Here is a 24,710-nt window from a genome sequence, read left to right on the forward strand (position 1 = left end):
AGACTGTCCTCTCCCCAGCCACTTCCACCAGCTCTTCCGGGGGAATCCCGAGGAGTTCCCAGGCCAGCCCAGAGATATAATCCCTCCACCGTGTCCTGGGTCAGCCTCGAGGCCTCCTCCCGGTTGGACATGCCTGGAACACCTCCTGAGGGAGGCGTCCTCACCAGATGCCTGAACCACCTCAACTGATTCCTCTACATGGAGGAGCAGCAGCTCCTGACTGAGCTTCTCACCCTGTCTCTGAGGGAGAGCCCACCCTCCCTGAGGAGGAAACTCATTTCGGCCGCTTGTATTCGTGATCCTGTTCTTTCGGTCATTACCCAGAGCTCATGACCATAGGTGAGGGTTGGAACTGTTTATCCCTATTAAGGGTCATGGGGGCTGGAGCCAATCCCAGCAGCTTCCGGTCAAGGCGGGGTTCCCCCTGCACAGGTCGCCAGTCCATCACAGGGCCAACACATAGAGACAGACAACCATTGGCTCTCCCAGCCACACCTACGGTCAATTTAGAGTCTGGATTAACCTGGTCCCTCTTGATGTCTTTGGACTGTGGGAGGAAGCCGGAGTACCAGAGAGAACCCAGCAGGAACAGGGAGAACATGGAGACTCACACAGAAAGATCCCGTGCCTGAGCCGGGGCTCGAACCCGGAACCTTCTTGCTGTGAGGTGACAGCGCTGACCACTGCTCCACCGTGCTGCCCTTTAGTTTTCAAACTAATTATTTAAAATAATTTTGGGACCACAGCTTCCACTCTGCCCCAGCTCACAGGACACAGAGTGGTTTACATGCTAGTATCCATCATTTTTAACTAAAACCTATAAAATATGTCTTTAATAACGATCAATCAATCCATCTTGCTGTCAACACATCTTTTCTAAAATGTGCGCTGTGGCTTTTTTTTCTCTATGCCACTTTCATTTCCTATTGAATAGAAACAGTGAATGCTATATATCACCATGTGTGCGATTCTTGAATGTGAACTTGGGAGATGTTGTCACACAACCCCCAAACTACCTGATAGCAGGACTTCAGAGAGTCTACCGTAGGAACATGGGCCAGTGGGCGAGTTGAGTACACATTATCATTTTGTTGTCTTTGTTTCATGATTATAGTTTCCGTGCATGTCAAGTGTTATCGATGTATTTGTGTTCTCATTTTTAAACTGTGCGGGGAGGGACGTGTTCAGCAGCTGGGAGGGGTATGAAAGCGTGGGGGGAGGAGTGACCTGTATGCTGGAGCTAAGTCAAGGTGCAGTGGTGTGTTGTTGAAGTAAGCATGTAGTGGTGCTGTTTAGGGTGCAGTGTCGTGCCGTGGTTTACAGAAGACTGCAGTGTATTAAAGCTGGTCTATTTCTGATCTAGGTCTGTGGGTAAAGCTCTGCATTTTGGCACTTCTCTTAGCCATGTACCCGCTGACTGTCCGAAAACTGCCTGGCCCCGTGCCCTAACTTATGATCATTTCAAATGAAATAAAGTATATTTTTCTATCACACAATTCTGTGTCTCAGTGGTCTTGTTCGAATCCTCTGACGGTTGGAAACCCTAAGGACTACTACAGTATGCTTATTATTGTGGCTTCCTTCTTTACCCTTGTTGTTCTTCTGTCCTTTTAAAGATGGAGGAGCTCACTAAACTCCGGCCATCCACGTCCTTGCCAGCCCACGTGCATGTCTGTGAAGCTGAAGAAACCATACAGAACTGACTTTGCTGTTAGAAAAATGACGACCCTTAAAAAACACAACACATATTTGTCATATCACCCTTTCCGGCAATTGTGGTCAATAACAGCCTGAAGAACAATGGAGTGCCAGCCCTTGGTTGCAGTAGGATGACGGATCGCGTCTGGGTGCAATGATGGGGATGTGTGCGCCACCTACAGCGCCTGCACACATCGGTTAACCCCGTGCTGCACATCCATCGATTGTCCCCCGACGACTGGCACCCGAACCGAGGAAGAAACATTCTCAGGTCCGCGCTGACGCAGCCCACCGACCTGGACCCACATGGGGTAGCGGACCACCGCAAGGCAAGTGGGAGTCGTGGTTCCAGCGGCTGACTGAAGTTTGAAACCTAACGCCTCCGGTGCGACGTAACAAGTCCCACAACAAACTCAAAGGTTAGCCGCGACATTCGGAAATGTTTCCGCCACTCGTCGTCGTCAATGTTGTTCTGTTCCGTCCTGAAGACGTCCTCCAGGTCTGTCCATCTTCAGCCTCCTAATCTCATCTCTCATCTGGAGCTCCTTCACTTTCGTAGTCTTGGCGCACCTTTGACTCCCCCGCATCACCACAGGCATTCACCTGCGGTTCACCTTGTCCATGGACAGGTGACTGTCTCCGGTGCAGGGGCTATACGTCATTGGACGCACCTAGCACAACGTGTGACGTGTTATCGAAATGTGCCGCTAGACAACACCCCCCTATGGCTCGCGTTCGCATCATCTATCCGGCCAAACTGCCGGATACTCCGCTAGGACAAATTCGTAGGTCTATCAGTCTGAAAACGCCTTTAGAGACATGTCCACTTGTCCCTCCTCTTCAGGATGAAGGCTCTGGCAGACTGCTTGCTGACATGCAGCTTTGCCACCTCATCAGCCACTTTACTCTCCTAGGAAGTGCCATGGCCCCACTGACAGCCCTGTGGAGGACACAGCCCTCAGCAACACCAGCAGCTGCCGAAGGAGTCCTGGGGGAGTTGGGTTAGTTGTAATTACACAAACTGGCCACAAGATGGTACTTTTTACTTCGTCTCATTCGGGCAGACAGGTGATTGAACCAGCTCCCCTCCACCCCATCTAGTGTGCGGATGTCTCAGCTGAGTGACACCTTTTGCATGACGTGTGTCCGTTTGGCTGTGATCGTGTAGCTGAACCACACTGGTGTAACAGTAACAGAATAACGCCGGCTGTTGTTCACCTACCTAGAGGTTATCAACCAGCATCACCCTCCCTCCCCATCAACCCCCCGAGCCTCTCCTTCACCGGACACGATCACACTACCACGTCACTGATTCTGACATCAGCACTCAAAAATAAAAGCTTCACTGCTAAAATAATTACAACAAATCAAACAGGTGTCATCTGATAAATAAAACAGCATTAAATTGTTAAATAATAAGGGCGTCCTGGCATGACATGGAAGTGATCCACCCTGAAACACATCATAAAAAGAGACACAGCAAAGCAATTGTTAACAATTTTATTATTATTTTCTCATTTTCCAGATAAAAGCAGTCAGGGAGGAGTATAATACTCAGGAACGGCTTGCAGCTTTGGGGTTCCTGTCCAAAGCTGGACTAGAGAACTGAGGTGAAATTACATTAACAATACAGGGCAAAACCCCACTGTCATCAATGCTACATAACACTGTGTATCATTTAAAAGGACACACCACATATGCGGGAATAAGCTTTTTTACCATCCTGCCAAGTGCCAGAGACCCTTTTCTCCTTTGTGCTGAACTCGAGAGCTGAGACCCTCAGAGACCCTCAGAGACCAGCTGACTGCTCATTTGCTTACCACAAATGCTAATGTTGGAAGTGTTAGCATCGCTGTCAAAAGTCATCAAATACACTTTTCCTCCAAAGCCATCCTTGCATGCATTAATGTACTAATGTTGACATTTTTCATGAGCAGACAAATAAAACTGTGAGACAGTGTAATTTCATAGCCCAGTACATAATAGGATCTACTTTCCTGGTTGCGCGTAGTGATCTGACGCAAAAAAAACTTTAGCTGACAAAATGCATGTTTGCTGATAACTCAAAGGGTGACTGCTGCAACCCACGCGACGTAGGTGACTTTAAGAGAGAGGATGAGGAGGATTACTGCTCGCCAAACCGTGATCCTGAACCGGCTCATTCTGACAAATTTAGCTGGAGGAACCAGCTGGTAGCCAGCTGGTCTTCAAGGGTCTCAGCTTTCTACTGTGTGCACAGAGAAGGGGAGGGTCTCTATGTTATTATCTGGCTCTGGGGAGGACGGACGATAAATGCATTCCCCAAAAAAGTGGTTGTGTTCCTCTGAAGTTACAAAGGCGGCTGCTGTCGACTTCATGACAATGAACCCGTTCATGACACAGTTATTCTTAGGTAAGCTAGAGGCGGCTAGTTTTGATCTGAGCAAAACTATAAATACTGTATATCTAAAGGTGTTCACTGTATCAATATCTCGTTTAAACTGGAGCTCAACTATACCTTGGCACCACTTTGGCATCAGAAAGAAACATATTAGCGCCCATCTGAGACCCAACATCTTTGTTCATTTGATGAACATTTTGGGAGCATCTCCCCAGGCCTTGGGCCAGCAAATACAGGGGACTAAATAATGCACCGTTAACGTGGATATTGATACTTCAAGTCTGACAAATAAGAGTTTCTATATACTACTAATGTAGTTGAAGGAAAAGCACCCATAGATGTGTTTATTTTGAGGGTTATGTACATGTCTAGTCCAGTAATGCTCTCTTCGTTATAGTGAGATCCACTTTAAGTGCAGCTTTGCAGTTATACAAATGTACATGAGCTAAAGCTTTAGCTTATTCCAATATGAGAAGGTGCTTGTAGCATGTAGGCTGACCTATCAGGATTCTGCATCACACTGGTTTCATTCTAATGATGACTTAAGCTTCACTGGCAGGTTTGACTTTGAAATGAGGCTCAATGACAAAAATGACCCAACAGCAGCATTGAAACAAAGAAGACGCGTAACAAAGACGGCGAGGAGACATCGTCCCAAGCTTGTTCTGCTAATATAAAAAAGGTATAAATAACACATCCGTTTTTTTTTTGGTTAAACACAGTTAAGAGGAAGAAAACAAAGCACATTCTGTCACACGCACGCACGCACACACACGCACACACACACACCTGGTGCAATTCTTCACTATCTTTATCCACAATTGTTGGATTACCTGAGATTCCACTTGTCCCTCAGGGCTTTAATAGCAACAGCACTCGATGATCCAGCGATTGATTTCAGTCAATCGACTAGTTGAGGTTAAGAGTCTTATGCACCAGATGAGATCAAAAAACATTCAAGCAAGCACCCCCGACTCGACTCCATCTTTGACCCCCCCCACACGCACACACATACACACACCTGACCTGCAGGCTAAGCATGTTTCAGTCACCGAGGTCCATCGCATGGCCGCTCTTTGACAACGCTAAAAGGCATGTAGCAAAGAAAAACAGCGTAGCTTCGAATGACGAGGTATTACATAATTCTCCCTCTAAAGGCTTTTAATACCATCTTGGAATGCACTATATATATCGATATATATTTATATATATATACTGTATATTGCTGTTAACATAAGCAGGATAACTTTCGATTAATACAGTGGCCTCATTCCCATCGGAGGCCCCTCAGTGGGCTCTAGCACCCTTCTCCCTTTGATTACTGGGTGTCATCGGCCCTACGTGGCTGGAGGACACACTTATTGTTATTTCCTAAATCGTCTGCCAGCATTGGTCACTCTTCATCCACTGTCTCCCTTTTGGAATCCTCCTCTTTTTGTTCCAGCAGCTGCTGGGCTGGGCTCGGGAGGGCTGCGACCTCAGCCGGAGCCATCATGGAGGTGTCTTGTTGGTCAACAATTCTCTGGGAGGAGGAATCTTCCTGGGGACAAGCACAACACACATCTGGGTTTACGTCAAGTATGCAGTCTGAATTGTTCATCAGCCACTGGCAGGGCTGGCCCAAGCACTTCGTTTCAAAGATTCCATCCATACAAATAAGACAGCAGGTACCTGAGGGACCTGAAGTATGATTCTTCAACATTAACAACAAGTCTTCACAATATTTTACTATCCTCCTCAGCTTGGCTCTACACTGACTTACCTGCTCAGAGAATCGATGATTCACCTGATCGGTAAACTCTTGTATCTCTCCCTCCTCGCCGTTGGAGTGGCAGCTTGGACTTGGCACCTCGATACCATGGCTTTCCAGGATGGCAGCTTCTGATTGTGTCAGACGAAATCAGAGGTGGGAGAAATATAAATGAGTGCGAGATGGCACTTCCTGTAATGACGGCAAGCAGGAAAAGGACTTCTCAGGTTCTCACCTATATTCGCTCTTCTCTTCATCTCCTTTCGACGGTTGGCAAACCAGTTGTACACCTTCAGCGCCGTCACACGCTCAAACTCAGACAGTTTACAACCTGGATGGAGAAACCAGCAGAGTATCTGTACTCCAGCTGACACAACTCTATGTTATTACACTTGATGAACGCAACATAGGTTATTCTTAGCTGCCAAAAAATACAACATCAAAGCTCAAGGATAAAAGTTCCAAAGCGCCCAAGCACCTGGTTTCTGGATGACTGAGTTGCAGGCATTGGCGATCTCCTCCCGCTTTGCCTCATCTGGATACTGGTTCTCCATGAAGAAACTGAAAGACATCAGACAGTCGAAGTACTGGAAAGCGTTGATTTACCCTCATTTTACACATCCGTAGTGTCTCAGAAAAATATCAGTTAATTAGAAAATTTGCAAAAAGCTGGGCAGATTTGAGCTGGAGCCTAAGCCTGTCTGGTCTCATGACTCCAATCTAGAAAGAGGACAAACACGGCAACTCCAAAACACAGCAGGAAGTCAGAACTGATGCAAGATAGGGCCTGGGGCTACAGAAACGTCCACTAAAGTAAGACAGACCCCAACCTTTGAAGAGGAAGATTCTTCACTGACAAGAGCTATGGCATGAAAGCTTCGTACCAGAACCCCTTGAGGTTAGCCAGCCAACACCCGGTGCATGGACATCAAAAACCACGAGACAGACCTCTGGCAAAGAGGGTTGATATGGAAACTGCTGGAAGGGAAGTCTCAGCACAGAAGACTCATGGACTGTGGTCACTGGTAAACTCCAGCTCCATGAAGAATGAGCCATAAGCGGTGGGGAAGGAGTAACGGCAAAAATGGAAGTGTCCAGGTAAAGCAAAGGCCTTTGTCTCTCCTTTCTTTAAAATTGGCTTTACTCCTGGAATTGCTTTTGTGTACATCGAGAAGGTTACAACGACATCGTTATCTCACGTTACAAAACACAATCTGATCAAATTCTTCAAGCCCTCTCATCCAACGGCTTGCCCCGTTCACTCGTGCTCTCTCTCTCTCTCACCCACACACACACACACACACCATCTTAACCTCAACTGGACAGTCCTTGGGTCTAAACTAGCTCCAAGAATCAGCACTGCAGCAGTGTTGCGTAACGTGGGGGTGCTGCTGGTGAGCAGTGAGACATCCAGTGTGGTCTTAGCAAGGGTGGCCACAGTTCACTCAAAACTTACACCAACCTTGTCAGACTAATCAATTACACACGGTGGGTGGGGGCTGTTGAGGTCTACTCCTGTTTCTGATTTGGTACCCAACACCACTGATGAAGACCTGCTTTATAATCTGAACTCACACAGAAAGAGCCAAAAGTAGAAAAACAAACAAACAAAAGTTTATGACACTTAAATGTTTTGTTTTGCAAGATAAACTTCGGTGATGAACTCCCATTTTATGGATTTCAAACTGGAAATGCAGTTGTTAAGAGGTACAAAGCTCACTACACCGAGGACACAGGACTACCACCTCAAAACTATTTCACGCTTTTTCTACAGTCAGTTTATGACATCTGATATCTGCTAAAAGAAGTAGTCCCATGAAGCCACTTGTTAGGGACTCACAATATTTCTTGAAATAATTTCTGACATATGTCATGCCCTGGAAAAAACAAACATTAAAACCGCATAAGATCGTGTGAACCACAGACGGTACTTCAGGCAAATAACCAAAACCCACTGATCAAAATCCATTGACTTGTAGACAAGAAAACCGAATGTCCAACAATTCTAAGTCAGTTCTGCACTTAAGGGCGTGCACAAGGTGTTGCATGACACAGGGTGAGCTTATGCAAGCTGGCGTTCCTTTTTCCCGATGAAGGTATCCTCTCCTGTGTTTCCGTGAGCGTCTATTTACATACAAATGCATGTGTGCACACGCGCTTTTAGCATCTGCAGCCTTTCACGGGCAAATTGTATTTTTAGGAACTGATTCCACCACAGTGAGCTGGTTTTTAGTGGGAGTTTGTCGCCAATAGCGGTCTTGTTCCCCTCACAAAGTGCGACATTTCTCCCACTCGGCTGGACGCCTCTGTTTTAGATGCTGAAATAAGTTTGTTGTGCTGCTGCCTTTTGTTGCAATGGGCTTCAGACAAACTTTGCAGCGTGCAGTCACTTGTTCAACGTCTGTCACGACAAACCCAAACCAGTTCCAAGCCACTGACAATACTACTCTTTTCTGAGGAAGAAACTTCTCGCTCCCCTTAGCCATGTTGCTGCTATGCATGTGAAGGAAACAAGGGGGAAGGGTGAGGGGGAAAGCTATGGAAGCTCCTGGGGGACAAAAGGTGCACCATAGCAAGAGGAGTAAAAACATCCATCCATCCATCGTCATCGTCCGCTTATTTCCTTACTAGTAAGAGTCGAAGGGGGGTGGAGCCTATCCCAGCATCTACGGCAAGAGGCGGGGTTCACCCTGGACAGGTCGCCAGTCCATCGCAGGGCCAACATACAGAGACGAACAACCATTCACACTCACATTCATACCTACAGTCAATTTAGAGTATCAGTCAGCCTAGTCCCCAATTGATGTCTTTGGACTGTGGGAGGAAGCTGGAGTACCAGAGAGAACCCACACAGGCACGGGGAGAACATGGAGACTCACCCAGAAAGAGTCCGAGCCAGGACTCGAACCTGGAACCTTCTTGTTGTGAGGCCACAGTGCTGACCACTGCACCACCGTGCAGCCTAGTAAAAACTTGAATTTTTTAAATTATCCACAACAAAAAACTTGAATTAATCGATAAAATCGATACATCGCCCAGGCCTAGGATCCATTTTTTAACAGTTAAGATGTGCATCGTGAGTAATTTTCATCTTCTCAAAGCTATGTGTGACTGATGTTTATGAATATAAATCCACCATATTATTCAGAAAACTGAAACCTGTTGAGAGGACCTAGGACATGAGGGAGGGATAGGAGGCGAGGAAAGAAGGAGGCACATTAGCTGCGTGAAGTGCATAAGACTCGCTCACCTTTCCATGATTGATTGGCACTCCTTCCTCCAGGTGAACCTGCTTCCCCTGCGCAGCCTCAGCGGCCCACCCACTATCCCTGCCCTGTCACCAGCCATGATCCCGGCCCGCCAGTCAGGCTCCTCCTTCACCAGAGAACGCATTGATAAGGTGGCACCTGAAAGAGAGAAACACACAAGTTATGTGATTGGACACCAGTCCTGGAACTAAAATATGGAAATGGTCAGAAATACTGGCTAACTCCTGGGAACTACCTAACAAATGAGATTTGTGTTTTTAAGGTGTGTTGATCACTTCATCGTCTTTGCTTGGACTTATTATCATCATTCATAATCAAAACATGTGGAAATCTATACAGGTTGGCCAAGAATCTGCTCCTATTCACAGCCAATCAAGCTGGTAAGCAGCTAAAACAACAACAACAACAACAACAACAAAACCAGCAAACAAGAGTGTGGAGTTGTTTTGAGTGTGTTTTGTGAGTGTGTTGACATGAAAACTTTTCTCACAGAACATAATGAAGACAGAGATGTTTGGGGTAATTTAGAAATGGTGTAACATGGGCTACCCGGCAGAGGACATTCAGACTCCGGTGTTTGTGGTAGAGCAGTCAGAAGAGTCTTTGCACTATGTTGCTAACGTATGAAAAGCTAACCATATGTTGAATCTCTCGAGTGTTGACTTCCTGCTATTTTGTGAGCTCGTTTGTGAGATCCAATAAAGGAGAGAAAACAAATAATATCCTCATCTGTTGTGACAATGTCCTTCATAACTATCATTCCTTTTTACTGGATTAGCAAGCTAGCTAACCCAATTAGTTCCTTGCATACTTTGCTGGTTGAGTGGAAGTCAGGGTTTGCAGCAGGGCTTTGTAAGTTTAGGCAGCCACCTAGAAAGCACACATGCATCACTCCAAGTAGCACTAGAACTTTACCAGTGTGTCACACTTCACATAGCAGTTAGGGATGATAGAAGAAGGCTAGCACTGTTAACTTGTGTTTCACCTTCGTTCACAACACTGCTACAAACTCTTGCAACTTTACTGACAAACTTTAGTGAGTTTCCTCAGAGGATAGTTGTCATAACTTGGCTGCTAGCTTCTCACTCCGTCATGACAGTTGTGAGTGCTGCTGGAGTCACAGAGCAGGGGGTTGTCTTGTGTGATTTTCTGTGGTGACCTTGCAACTATTGAATCAGCAGTTTTAGACGCTTTAGAGGGGTGGCGAAAGATAACGAGTGGTAGTATAAGCCAACTGGTTAATATGTGGCGTCAATGAGCAGAACCTGTTTGGTCAATTAATCATGTTACATGTTCCGACGTCTATGATGAGTAAACAAACACAGCATGTCTTCCTGGGTGCAGCCATCTTGGTTGTTCATCCATCCATCGATTATACAGCTCATCCTGTACAGGGTCGTGGCGAGCTGGACTGTATCCCAGCTGGCAGTGGGTGAGAGGCAGGGTATCGATCAGCCCCTCCAGGATTTCGCGGCACTTTTGTATGATTGTTGCGGCCTAAAACGCCAGATTTTGCAGCAGCTTCTGTGAAAAGTTGCAACAAAAGTTGCAATGTTTTTTAATGTTTTTCTGTTTTTTGCAAAAGCACCCTAAAATTTTGGACTAATAATGAAATTTTAAATTCTCATACTCCAACACTTTTTATTGTAATATGTGCACTGGGAGAAGGTATCACCATCCAGAACAACACTCTTTAAGTTGTAGCTTAGCAAGAAAAACAAAAATTCAAATTCATAGAACTTGCAGTACAATGATAACAAAACTTGTTCTTTTCAGTATGTGACAACTCACTAATTTCTGAAAAAAATAATTTCTCAGTGCCTTTAAGCTTGGCAACTTTGAACTTTTAAAACTGCATCGTGTTACCTAACTTGAGCTGACACAAACCAAAAATACTCTGTTTCAACAGATATTGAATGCAATTCTGCAGATGAAAATAAAGTCCACAAATGCTTAAAAGGAAGCAATTGCTTAAATTGAAGGGTGGAAATAAATGGAAAGTTGGGTTTTATGTTCAGTATCTTAACAGTTTTTAAATTATAACAAAAAAATCAGGATTTTTCTCGTCTGTTGGCATGTTTCTGAGACTCTCTGTTGGTTTTTTGCGGGGGAAAAATGTTTGCCAATTGCTGACTGAGGTTTGTGTTCAACCTCAATACTGCATCGGGAACAAAACAATTTACCACCACTTTCATGAAGAGTTTGGGGAAACTGAAGAGCACGGTCCTTAGCGGTGATTTTCTTAGGCAAATGCGACATATTTCCTTCTCACACAAGTTAGCATGTTCGCCAGTAGAAACAGGAAGTGTAAATGATGACACGGATGACATGGAAAGACAGAGTGTTGCGATTGGTCAAAGTTGAATTCAAGTTGCGGTGACTGGATAATATTGCTGGGCATGCAAAATTCGCGGGGCCTGAATTTGTGTTAATAGTTGCGATGGCAACATTGCGAATTCCTGGAGGGACTGATATATGCATAATAATGAAAAATAATGATAATGAATATGCCATTTGTAAAACTGTCATTTGAGCTATAATTTGTCATCTCCTTCTGAAGTGGACCTATTTGTGTTTTGGGGGATGATTGGGGAGTTGGGCTATCCTTTCTACCTATGTCTTAACTTATTTTCCGGCATCCTTAAGAAAACAAGAATGCCAGGATGCTGAAAACTTATACATGTCTGTGCAAAGCAAAGCCATTTGAGCGAGTTGAACATGGCATGCAGGCGTCTCCTGTGGCAAGCTCAGAGGTCAGATCAGGGCTGGGCCGGGGTTACCTGGCTGGGTTTGGGCGGCTGCGGCAGCAGCAGTGTACCATGGCAGCAAGTGCATCAGCAGCTCTCTCTGCCTGCTCCACACTGAGTTGGGGTTGAGGTTGGTGTTGGGGTTTGGGAGGTTGTTGGGGAGGCTGCCGCTTGCCCCTGCAAGCAGCCCGTCTCTGTCCCCTCCCCTGGCCCTGGGCATGGGACTCACGCTGTGCTGGCTTTCACTCCACCTCAGCCCTTCAGTAGGGACAGAACCAATGGTCAGCAGGCCACAGCCATGGATTAAGATTATAGACACCAGTTTTGGAAAAAGTGAGTGGATTAAGTTTCAATTCATCATTGATTAAATACAAACATCTGCTTTTTAACCTGCAGCTGCCAATTAGAAGTCAGTGGGACTGATTGTAGAAGCACTGTGGCCACTTTAGATTGAACCATTGCAGAGAAAAGTTGGTTTTGTTAGTATCACTGTTAATAGCCAGTTTGTTAGCCATGTAGGAATGAAAACCAGCACCAGAGTACCTCCAGCATTGGGGGCTGAGAACCACAGAGGGCTACAGCAAAGCTCGGGAGGGAAGGGAGTAAAAATAATCAAGCAGGAAGAGTAAGATGAAGGGAGACGGTAGCAACAGATGGTCCATCAGCAGCTGTCGGTATCTTAGAAAGGTTCATATAAACACTTTTACAACCAAATCGAAGTTATTAAGTCGCCAACATCCCCGTAGAGACAAACCACTACGAATATTTCAGCTCTAAACCAGAAGCCTTGACAGTACTGATTAGCATCTCCTGTGACAAGACTACCTTTATCTTTCCTCTGAAATCATAGTTTTGTCTCATGACCTTCCTCGACCTCACAGCCTCCAAGGACCATGATGGAGTTAGTGCGAGTGATGTGTGTGTGTGTGTGTGTGTGTGTGTGTGTGTTTGTGTGTGTGGGTTACCATGCAAGAGGATGTGGGTAAAGAATAGGGCAGATGAAGATGAGAGGGTTAGCAAGCAGCGGTTGACATTGTAGCAACACTTCTCTGTATAGTCAAATCCTCCTGTCCACCCTGCACCACGTCTCACCTGGGTTATTCCTCTCCAGCAGGTACCAGCGGTAAAACGCTCGGCGTTTGGAGTCGCTCATCTCCAGGCCCTGCTGCAGCAACCACTGAGAGATGTAGCTCTGGCTGATGCCTGTGTGTAAGAGGCAAGGCAAGCCATCTTAACAATCACACTTAGCATTTGACTAAAATTGTCTGTGAACCAGCCAGACCAGAGAAGAGAAGTCACAACAATACCAATACTTTCACGAAGCACTTGCAACATGGTGCAGCACTTCAGCACAGTGTCACACAACCACTGTACTGGAGACCAAACATTTTCCAAGGTTTTTCACAGGTTGACTAGCTGGACCTGCTCGTATTTTGCTGCTTGAGTAGCCATCTGCAATTAAGTTGACGCCAGTGGATTTACAGCTTTTATTATTAGGGTTGGTTACAAGTAATGCGTTCTCAAATCGAAAAATCGCAGGTATTACTTGAGCAGGGATCGATTCCCAGCAGAGGGAAATCTTTTAAAAACCCAGCCTTAAAATGCACAGCAGCAGGGAACTGCAATATAATTGTGCGAAAACTGTCCTACAACTAGCAGTTACTTTCATTTTTAATCTGCCCATCATTTGATCTCTAAAATTAAAAAGAGTTCAACGATTTTACAAGTTCAACTTGGTGAGAAATTGGTGTCACACCGTGTTGTGAAAGCCTTGTGCTGAACGTTGAGATACTTCAGACGTGACTGATGCTCAATCAGAAACTTCTTGCTTCCATCTCATGGAAACTCCAGAAAACCGTTTAAAAAGTTGTCATCTTGTTGACGGACGTGACAGACACTTGGATTCATATTATGTACAGATGGTCATCAGGATGCAGTTATTTCAACATCATCTCAATCCGTTTATTGGCAGATGGAGGCAGACGCAGCTTCTGGAGATGTCATACATCCTGACACGACATTGTTCGACGCATTTTGGTTTGGCTTTCCAAAATATTGGGGAATTCCACATTATAGCTTCATCAGTTTGTTATTTCAGCCATGGCTGACGATTAAGGACAGGCTGGGATATTTAAACGGAAGTATGCACCTGCTCATCTCTTCTTTTCTGCAGAGGGGAGAACATTCTCAGCAGGTTCTTCACCAGTGCATGTTTGTAACAGACGCACAGGCATGAGTTACACTCGGTAAACATGGTCTGAACGCAACATTTCAGCGCTAGTGATGAGTGCCCTCTGGTGTCGGGGCATTTGGTCATGAAGCCATAAAGACCCGAGAATTTAAGCTTGGGAATGTTCCGCAATTCCAGCTCCCCCATACGATTTTGTCATGGAAATAAACTGGTTCTTTTATTTAACTGTGCATTTTCCATCACATGCACAGACTGTTAAGCTCTTGCATCCCACCGAGGGGCTTTTAAGGCCACGCCCTCCTGATGCTCTGAAAGAATGTTCAACAAATAGATGCCTGGGTAATGGCGGCATGTCATCTGTACTGCTAGATATCGGTCCTTTTTAAAAACCTATCAGTATCTGTCCAGGTTCGCCCTTTTTCCTTACTCATCATCTTTTGTTTATGATGAGGAAATAATGTGGTAAATATGGGACTTGTGGGATTTTCCAAATCTGTTGGAAATAAAGAACACCTCTTTTTCAAATTTACAATGTTTACATGTATTTTTCATAAGTTTAAATGTGTGCCACATCTAAATATCATGTACACTTGTTTTTATATAGACGCTGGTAAACGTCCTCCAAATCTGAGAGATGCAGACGTTTTCAAAAAGGTATGTTACAAAATGCTAGCAAGCATATCTGCTTATGAGAATACAAAGCATTTACATGTATGTACACAACAAGATAAAAAAAAATCTATAAAAATCCCTCCAAAATGCTCTGTTTACTCCAGTTAATATCCATGGACAGTTTCCAACTCAGAATATTCCCAGAATTTTGCTACCCCACCTGTGACTTGTCCTACGATTGCTTGAGAGATCCTGCGATTGTTGAGGAAGGTTTTGATCTCTTCTTTCACCAGGTTGCTGTCTCTCCTAGAACAGCAACAAATAAAGAAGAATGATTATGCAGTGGTTGAAGCAGCCGCCTTTGCTCTGACGGCCCTGACATGCCTCCTCTTTCAGCCATCCCTACACACTCGACCTGAATTAATACAACCACACGCCTGGAGAATAAGCCTGCTGCTCCAGGGACAGTAGCTGACATTATCTGGTGTAATAATAGTCCCTCTTTGTCTGTTCTATTCTGTTAGTCATCCTTATCTCTGATAAGCCCCGCCCTTATCACCGCTCACCTCATGTACTCCTCCACCTTCTCCTCCAGGTCCCACTCCTCTTCCCCCATCATGTCATAGTTGAACGACCGCTGGACAGCCACGCTGGGGGGGTAGAGAGGCGGGGGGGATGCCTCGTAGCTATTGCTGGGGGACAGCGCGGCGCCATCTAGGCCAGAGGTCTGAGTGGTGGCGGAGGCCAGGGAAAGTGAGGAGGACGACGAAGACGAAGATGAGGATGGTGCTGGAGCAGCTGCTGTGGGTGTGTTGTTGTTGTTGTTGTTGTTGGACGGGGTGGGGTGGGAGTCACAGTGTGATGGGGGGCGGTGGTCTGGGTCCAGCCTCTCCAGGGACTCAAGGGCATGAATGATTTGAGGTTTGGTCATGCCGGAGAGGCGCAGGCGCTGCAGGAGGTCAATCTGCTCGATGGTGTACCGCGGCTCCGCCTCGCAGCACTCCATCCTGGCATCTGGGTACATCACACGGGGGGTGTTGAAGTGAAGTTAATACACAACCACTTCTGCGTGTGAATATAAAGCATTTGCAGTATTAATATAGCAAAGGTCCTCATTAGCTAACTTGTTTTCTATCTCACTGTTAGCAAGAGGCTATATTTAGCTCCTTTATAGACCTTGAATTTGGAGAACACAGTGAGCTGCAGACGCTTTCACAACCTGCAGACACTCCGATACAGGTTGAAAGGATTATTAATAGATTCAAACACACACAAAAGAAGGCTGATCTCAATCCTTGAACACAACAGCACAGTGACAAAATCCTCCTCAGTATAAAACAAAGCAAATACGGGACTGGTTAATGAAGCTGGACCAAAGCAGACTGCATTCTCCTCTGAGCAACCCTGGGGTCAGTCTAATTGTTGGCACCCTCTCAAACACTTGGCACACACTCTTGAGGCTAACCGTGCTCCATTTAGTCCTACGTGGATTTAAAGTAAGGTCACCCTGGATGACATCACCTTACATCAGGTCCAGTCAGCATACTAAGATCCATCCATCCGTGTTCTCTCGCTGCTTGTTCAGTGCAGGGAAGAAACCCTTATTTATGTAAATATAACACACAGGAATGCACAATTTTGTAATGAGAGTGCCCACAGAAGAAGAGCAAATCCAGTTGTGGTGACACTGAAGGCGTGTGTCTGCTGTATAGTTTGGTTATGCTACGGGCTGTTAGCTTTGTGCTTATGAAGACTGCATTTTGTGTTAAAAAAAAAAAAAATCACATCTTTTATGTTCATCTGTGATAACGTTTCTGAACAAATACAAATCTCAAATTATTTTTGTACCATCGTTTATTTCCTGCATTAATCTCAAATACAATGTAAAAATCCATCAGCTTTTGGTCAAGGAATGAGAATTTCTTCAAATTTCCGGGTTAGCCCACAAAAAGCATCATCCCTGTGTCACTGGCGTGGATCTGGGAAGACCAGCTGTGAGCAGACAGCAAGAGAGCAAGACCTCAATGGGCTCCGTCCACCAGAAGCCAATAGGATCTTTACAATGGAAGTTGGATTACTGCCAAAAACATTCGCTGTGTTAAATTTAAGAGTATGAAACAGACATACTTTGTTCAAAAGGATCGTCTCACAAATGAACACCACCACTATGATTTCAAGGTATAGATGCAATCACTAGAACTCACTAGAAAGGTCACGTTAGGTTAAACTCGCCTCATTTTCGTATCAAAGACTCGTTCGGCCACTTCTTAGCAACCGTTGTTTTCGAGACACATAGATGTTTCAAAATTTTCAAGTACATTAATTCCTGACATGTTATGCCATACAATAAATCAAACATCACAAGCTAGTTCTAAACCACAGACCTTATTTAAGCCATTTAACACGAACCCTTAAGATGAAAGAAGCAGGCTTTCAACAATGCCACCTGATTTCTTAATTTTAGAACCCATCCCAGCATCACTCTGGGTCAAGAGGATTAGCCATATTCCATCAGTCAATGAAGGAAGGACAAACAAAATTTGGAGGTATCTTAAAACTCTCTTGGCACGCATTGGACCTGCAATTAAATCACTTTGAAACCTGAAATGTTGGTTTGGCTCCAAACATAACTGTGATAATCAGTGCCACGGTTCAGATGTGGATCGTGTGTGGCTCAGATGTGGATCGTGTGTGGTTCAGATGTGGATCGTGTGTGGTTCAGATGTGGATCGTGTGTGGTTCAGATGTGGATCGTGTGTGGTTCAGATGTGGATCGTGTGTGGCTCAGATGTGGATCGTGTGTGGCTCAGATGTGGATCGTGTGTGGTTCAGATGTGGATCGTGTGTGGCTCAGATGTGGATCGTGTGTGGTTCAGATGTGGATCGTGTGTGGTTCAGATGTGGATCGTGTGTGGTTCAGATGTGGATCGTGTGTGGTTCAGATGTGGATCGTGTGTGGTTCAGATGTGGATCATGTGTGGTTCAGATGTGGATCGTGTGTGGCTCAGATGTGGATCATGTGTGGTTCAGATGTGGATCGTGTGTGGTTCAGATGTGGATCATGTGTGGTTCAGATGTGGATCATGTGTGGTTCAGATGTGGATCATGTGTGGTTCAGATGTGGATCATGTGTGGTTCAGATGTGGATCGTGTGTAACAGGTCAACAAAACTGTATGGATATTGTTAGCAGCTTTTTTGAGTGTTTTAAGGGTTGAATCCTTTTTAATAAATTTGGTTAAGATCAGGTAAACCTAGCTAAGACTTCTGATGGCAAAGGTGCTCGTACAGAAAACCGAACACAGTATGGTCACCCAGACACAGAAAACATCATGTGGCCAAGATGAAGGACCCATTCAAGCACCTAGTTTGAACGTGGACCAGGGAGCTCTGGTATAGCTCAGAGCTAAATTTGACTTGGGTGAAATTAGTCATGAAGGCAAACGTCAAAGAGCCGCCACACTTCAGGGGTGATGGAACTGACAGACATGATGGGGACAGATCAATGGATGTGAATCTGAAGAAAAGTGGAATTCCACCTCATTCGCCTCACCTGAAGGCTTGTATTGAGTCCCTGGTCAGCCTAATGGACTGTCTGCTGGAGCAGAAGGCTCGGCCAGCAGCACCAAGCAAGTTCCAATCCTACTTTCCTATAATGACAAGCAAAGTTTGCTACTCTGCTGACCATTCAACAACAATGCACTGCTGATAGGAGAACCACTGCATGAAGTGTTTCAAGTCTTGCCCCTAGAAAAGACAATGTCAGCAGCTTCACCCAAGATAGAATGCCATGTCCTATACAGACCCTACCTGAAGATGAGCGAGGTGGAATGGCTTTAAACTAGCCAGATCACACTTGAGAGGGAGCAGTTTTTAGCGATGATGGCCAGCCTCACAAGGTGGGTACAATGAAGCTAACCCAAGCAGTGACTCCACTCCAAAAACAGGAATACCAGCTGTGAGGCAAGTTATCAAACAGTGTCCCTAAGCCACCTGGGTCACAGTGTTGGTTGAGCCCATCTCTGCTAGGTTCACTCCTTTGGGCATCACAGTCGGTAGAGAGGTCACATTGTTGTATCCACGAATGGCACCAGTTTCACAGAAAAAGACTCTCACCCTGAGAGGAAACAGCGAGCTGGCAGATTTTTTTCCCTTCCATCAAGATTTGAAGATTTCATGCTGCTCTATGACTCCTGCCTTGGTCGATGGCTTTGGGGGAGTTTTGTACCACATACCAGAAGGTGATACTAAGCATGTCCAATCGCCTACACAAGCAAGACCCTCACCTGGAATTTCTTGAGTTCAAGTGGTGCGTTTGTGAACAGTTTATTCATTGGTTGAACCCATATTAAGATCAAACCAAACATTAACGCTTGTGAACAACGATGAATGACTAAGGCCGTCCCCACCCACATTCAGTCTCAAACACAACCCAGGGACAAAGAACACTGTGGCAGAACCCTTCAGCAGAGACACAGAGACACGCGTCCTGGTTAAGTGAGCCAAAGCTTGATCAGTGAGCCTTATGAGAACCTTCTGGTCGAGGCCAAGGGAACCAAAGAGGAGGAAGTCCAGGCTGTTTTGTGGTACAAGGTTCAGTGTCTACGGGAAGAAAATTCAAACTATGTATCTGCAGGTGCTTCACATGCTAAGCCGACCTGATTTCAGGAGGTTAAGTCAATCTACGATACACTGGCTGGGAGAGAGCTGCAGGGTCAAGAACGATACAAGACACATTCTCAGCATGATGAGCTTCAGCAAAGCCAAGAACTGGATCCAGTCACTGGGGAAATCTTGCTGTTTGTTGAACAGGATGAACTGCCCACTAAACAGGAAAGAAGCCGATTTGCACCCAAGGCTCAGACACTATGCAAGCAGTGGCATCAGCTGGAAGTCCAGGATAGAGTTCCCTACCAAATCACCAAAGATCCCCAACGAGTCAGAAAAGGCATCAGTTTGTCCTTCCCACCTGTCTAAAGGAACGTGCACTTTCTGGTGTGCAGGATCTTGCAGGACATCAGGGGCAACCCAAATCCTACATCTTGCCAAACAGTGCTTTTCAAGCCCAAAATGGAAAGGCAATTCAATGAGAACGGGAGATCTTGCTAACAACGTAATTAACTGAAAACACTTGAACCTGCAGCCCAAGCTCCCTTGGAGAGGGTTCACACATCTGCACCCATACTGGAGTGGATACAGTAGATATTTTTGGAGTGTTGAAGATAACAAGAAAAGAACTGAGGAGTCCATGGTTCAAACAGATCATTTCTCAAAATTGGGTCACACGTTTCCCTGTGTCAACACAATGGCAAAACAAGGTGCGGCAAAACGGTGGAATAATGTTTTCTGCATATATGGCTTTCCCAAGTGAATACATTCAGATCAGGAAGCCAATTTTGAAAGCAAACTCATAATTGAGGTCCTCAGTCTAGCAGGAATCCCAAAGGTACACACCATTGCATACCGTCCCATGGGAAATGGGCAAAGTGAAAGATTCAATAGGGCGCTAGGAAAAAGGCTGTGTTCCCCGCCACTGGCAGTAAAACAAGTCTGGGCACGACAGATATGAATTTTAACCTTTGCTTACAATGCAGCCACCCATGAAACAACTGCTATGCCCCACCATATTTCATGTTTGGTTGAGGTGGTTGACTCCCAGGCTTAAAACAAGTCCTTAAGTATCCAGTAGTGGATTACAAGACCTACGCAAAGAAAGTGATGTCAACCTAAGCTCCAACCATGAAGCCCCCAGTCTGACTCTGCCAATGGTATGGACGCCACAGCAAAATGTGAGAGAGCCTTACCTGTGATGGACACAGTCCATTCCACTGTGTTCCCCTGACCTGACAGGGTGTAATGACACTGTTTCACCCATGACAGTGACTGAGGACCAAATAGCTACACCAAACCCTGAGGCAGACAGGCACGCTGTCAGAACATGTGCAGGGATGTTTGTTAAAGCTGTCCATTGGTTGATTGAGAATATAGTATAAAAACCTCTAAGAGTACTGTAAAGGGGGCTTAACAGTATGTCACAGTCTTCACTCACCTTTTTTTAAACTAAAATACAAATATCCATTTGTCTTGGGTATGTGATGCTCATATTGTCGTAACTGGTTGCCTGGACCCTTTGGTATAAAAAAGCATTATACTGACATTCCGGGGACTAGATGTGTGTGGACATTTTGGTTTTTTACGATAATAGCGACTCTTGTTACTTTCTGTGTGTTCAGGATTTTGGCAAAATTAGGAGACGTGAATGTAACAGGTGAAATAAATTATACGTAATGTGAGCCCTTTACAATTTTGGTTCTTATATATTTTTTTAAATGTAATATAAGATAATTTCACTTGCTTTGACGGCTTTATGAGTACTTTGTGGCGCTCTCTACTGGCTGCTAGTGGAAGTAATCTATCATTTCCGCCCTTTTGTCAGTGTGCACTGAGCTTGACTGCAAGAGATACGCATTTAATGAAGCTCCTTCATAAACTGAAAATTTGAAGATTTAAGGTTGATTTTCGTGTAGGGAATTGTTTAATTATTATTTATTGTCAGCTGGAGAAGGAAGCCACGCCATTTTTTTGGTACATTTAGCTTATGAAGTAACGTTGGAGAGTTTGAGAGAGCCAGACAAAACACGATTCTGGTGTGAAGGCTGTCGCTCATCGTGTAGCATAGGATTCTTTTCAGAGTCACAGGAATTATAGGACTATTTTTTGAGAGTGAAATATCTTTTCGCATTTGTGTTATTTGATGTTTAACACACATTGTGATGATTTATGGATACTCAAGGACGTCACTGCTGGCTAAGCTTAAGTTATATATTCATCGTGAATTAATATAATGGCATTACAGGTGAGGTTAGGTAACTTTATTTGTACCCGAGTGTAGATTTGGTTGCAGGTTAAAAAAAGAGTAGGCTGCTAACACACACGTAGACAACATTAACTTTGACAGAAAGCAGTGACATAACAGTGACAAAGGTGCTCCAGACATAGAGACATGGATAAACACGGATAAAGTAATATCTGTCGTACTTGTAATTCAATAGTTTATTTGCTGTATTTTTTATCTGCATATTTTACAGGATTTTTAAATGTTTGTGGGTCTGCACTGAGCTTGACCGTGAGAGGCCTGTTGCTGTGAAGACAGGGCCCGTGTTGACAGGGTTTTGTGTTCTCTGCTTTAAAACACTTCTAAATCTGAGGTCAACTAGATTTGCCGGCGTCCAGCCTCTGACTGCCCATCCGTATACAACACGGCGTGCTTGTCAGACCGCCCCAGCCACACCTGAGTCAAGACGCATGGGAGATTAGAACGGCCTCACTCAAAACTGATGCAAAGTCAAGCTGGTTAACTAGACGGTAATGAATACTGAACAGAACCAGCTCAAGAACCTGCTCCGTCTCATTGCTTTGAGCAAGAACAACAAAAAAAAAATGATGTTATTACTCAATGACACCAAATGATCAGGAAAAAGTCTAAAGTCTAATGCTGTCACGTAGAGTGTGTTGATGGGCAGGCCAAAAGAAGACATTTAGAGTTTACAGCTCATCCTGACACCTGCACTTACAGAAGTACTTCATGAGTAACTTTAAAACACACGACCATGCTATGCTTTTCAGGTGAAAACAGCCCGATTCAAAAGTTACAGGCTGACCTCTGGAGAGGAACCGTGACCCATCACCTGAGTTTACCTGACGGAGGGGGCGACACGGAGAGGCGTCCCGGGAGTGACTCAGTGCGTGGGGTCGCAGCGGGGACGCACCACTGTCGCATGGCTCAGCTGGGATCAGCTCGGCTGGACCTCTAGGAAAAGAGGAGACCTGCTGCTGTGTGTCGCCGTCACGGTGTTTCTGTCGGCATGCTGGCATGCAGAGGACTCGATAGCAGGCTACCTCGGCTAAGCTAACGCCGCCGACCCCCGTGGCTCCCCTGAGCACCAGCCTTGATAGCGATCATATTGTTTAAAGTTAGCTATTAGGACCCAGCTGTAACGGAAGTAATGTCGGCGACCTTCAAAATAAAGGCAATTGAATTTGACATTGAAAGGCAAACAAACCACAAATATATTGCTATATATTTTAACATTACAGATGATGTAAGAAACATAAAATACATACTAATTGACTTCAATTTCGGTTGACAATATGTATGAAAAGTTACTCACTAAGACATGTGTAAGAATTAGTACATGCACGTTCCAACAACAACAATAACAATAATATCTGATAATAACAGTGATACTCAGACTACAATCTAAAATTATTGCACTCAAGTGTAATAAGATCTGTTATGAATGTATAAAAGTTGCACTATTTATCAATAAGCACTGAAGCATCTTCTAACGTAGGTTCAAGGCTAATTTAAAATGATCCCTTTACCAAAAGGACTATTACTTTGAAGGGCACAGGAAACATTACTGTTGGGACTGGCTAATTTGACGCAACTGTGTATCACCTCGGCTAAACAACTTATCTAAAACTTACCCCCCGGAGGCTATGTTGCCTATGTTTTAGTCGTACAATAAACTACTAAACGTGAAACATGATGCGTATTGGTACGAGACATTGGGGCGCAGCCAGCTGCTTACGAATTAGCTCGCTAGCTTTAGCGTAGTTAGCTTATAGCTACATAGCACCGAATCGTCCCACAGCGGATCACCTCTCTCTTACCTCCCGTTGCTGTGGAGAGACAGCTGCTGCCGGCTGGAAGGAGAGGCAGGACAGTAAAAACTGTAAATAAAGTGGTTGTCCTCCCCGTCCCGTTCAAGAAAGTAACTCCTCGATCGGGAGCCGAAGCTTCACTACCGAGCAAAGGGTGCACGGTGCAGGGTCATATTGTCTTTCAGCTATGCAGTATGGGAATACTGTATGCAAATGTAAGGAGTCTGTCTCATTTTATGACCCCTCACCCGACACCACCGTCAAGCACGCGGACATTTTTGATGCTATTATTACAACTTCCGGTTATGATTTATCCACCTTAAAGTAACCACTATTTGATACAACTAAACGGCGCAAATGCAAAAATAATATAATGAAAGCTACATTTGACTTTCACAACCTGAGAATTAGAATCAAGGAAATATTCACACACATCTCCCTTTTCTCTGATTGTGAACGGTCAAATAGTTCCGCCTTTTATTTTGGCTGTACATCGAGGAAACAAATTCACTCAATCTGTTTCTCCTGACGCAGTGTAAGCCAGACAATTCTCGTCCACATCTACACTATATAGTATATATCTACTCTATGACAATAGAAGATGTTGTTTTCATTTAAAAGCATTAAAGTACAAACATGAATGGAAGATTGCGCTGTCATAATACTCCTGTTTGTGACAACCATATTCCAAGAATGCATCTTCCATGGACTTGATCAAATGGAGATTCCTTGCAATTGAAAATAAAGACAATAGCGTGATGTAATCTCAGAACATATCAGGGGCTTGTTCAGGAAATTCTCTTACACACAAATTTGTTCTCACATGCTGCTCCTTTTCTCCAGCTGGAGAAACCACATGGCTGCACGTTTCAAACTCCCCACATTATACTGTTTTGGAATAAAGATCAAGCTTGTGCCCCAACAAGATGCAACAGTGCAACCCCAACATGGTGAACAGCATACACTCTTAATTAAACTTTACAGTCCAACCGCCGTCATCATCTTTCCCCCTAAGACGTCTGTTCCATTGTCCCTCTTGTCTTATACCCTCAGGCCTCTTACTCTTACCGTCTCTGGACATCAGGAGCCAAAACTTCATCCTGAAGTTATCATCACAGACAAGTTATGTATTTGCTGAAGAGGGTACAAGTCATCTAATATACCTTGTTATTTTTGTCCAACTGTTTAGAGAGATCTAAAAATATATCCCAAAACCAATAATGGACCTTTAAAATACCTTAAATGTCCTTTTTTTTACTCTCCTCTCAAAGAAAGACAAGCAATGGTATTTTTGGCCACCGATCTCTCTGCCTCCCTCAGTCGTTCTCCGTCTCTCCTGTTAGTCAGGTGTTTGCTATCTCTGATTCCGGCAGTGACTGTAGCAGAGGAATGTGTCTA

At 44.8% G+C, this 24,710-nt stretch overlaps 1 protein-coding gene across 8 annotated transcripts; it reads right to left on the reverse strand.

Moving 5' to 3' along the window:
• Positions 1 to 3,070: 3,070 nt before the first annotated feature.
• LOC147241162 (homeobox-containing protein 1) lies at positions 3,071 to 24,634 on the reverse strand. 8 transcript variants are annotated; one of them, XM_086193110.1, is made up of 11 exons: positions 23,322 to 23,554; positions 22,344 to 22,455; positions 15,214 to 15,661; positions 14,868 to 14,953; positions 12,937 to 13,047; positions 11,878 to 12,102; positions 9,079 to 9,235; positions 6,307 to 6,389; positions 6,064 to 6,159; positions 5,841 to 5,959; positions 3,071 to 5,618 (listed from the first exon to the last, which is right to left on the reverse strand). In XM_086193110.1, exons 2-11 carry the CDS (start codon positions 22,423 to 22,425, stop codon positions 5,472 to 5,474), a joined length of 1,554 nt encoding a protein of 517 aa, XP_086049236.1. In that variant the 5' UTR covers positions 22,426 to 22,455; positions 23,322 to 23,554; the 3' UTR covers positions 3,071 to 5,471. The 8 variants fall into 8 exon arrangements, with proteins under 8 accessions (XP_086049236.1, XP_086049235.1, XP_086049234.1 ...); XM_086193109.1 differs by having other exon boundaries at positions 5,841 to 5,956; positions 22,334 to 22,593; XM_086193108.1 differs by having other exon boundaries at positions 22,334 to 22,593.
• Positions 24,635 to 24,710: the final 76 nt, after the last annotated feature.

The sequence above is a fragment of the Aulostomus chinensis genome, chromosome 22, assembly GCF_037954235.1.
Source record: "Aulostomus chinensis isolate RoL2024-O1b breed Wild chromosome 22, RoL_Achi_v1.0, whole genome shotgun sequence".
Classification (NCBI taxonomy): domain Eukaryota; kingdom Metazoa; phylum Chordata; class Actinopteri; order Syngnathiformes; family Aulostomidae; genus Aulostomus; species Aulostomus chinensis.

Excerpts from the sequence above, each read along its gene's own strand:
- LOC147241162 (XM_086193108.1), bottom strand. The coding sequence starts at position 22,520 with ATGCCAGCATGCCGACAGAAACACCGTGACGGCGACACACAGCAGCAG. Across the intron at positions 12,103-12,936 it reads GCTGGAGAGGAATAACCCAG|GGCTGAGGTGGAGTGAAAGC; the intron begins GTGAGACGTGGT and ends TCCCTACTGAAG. Across the intron at positions 9,236-11,877 it reads AGCCGCCCAAACCCAGCCAG|GTGCCACCTTATCAATGCGT; the intron begins GTAACCCCGGCC and ends TCTCTCTTTCAG.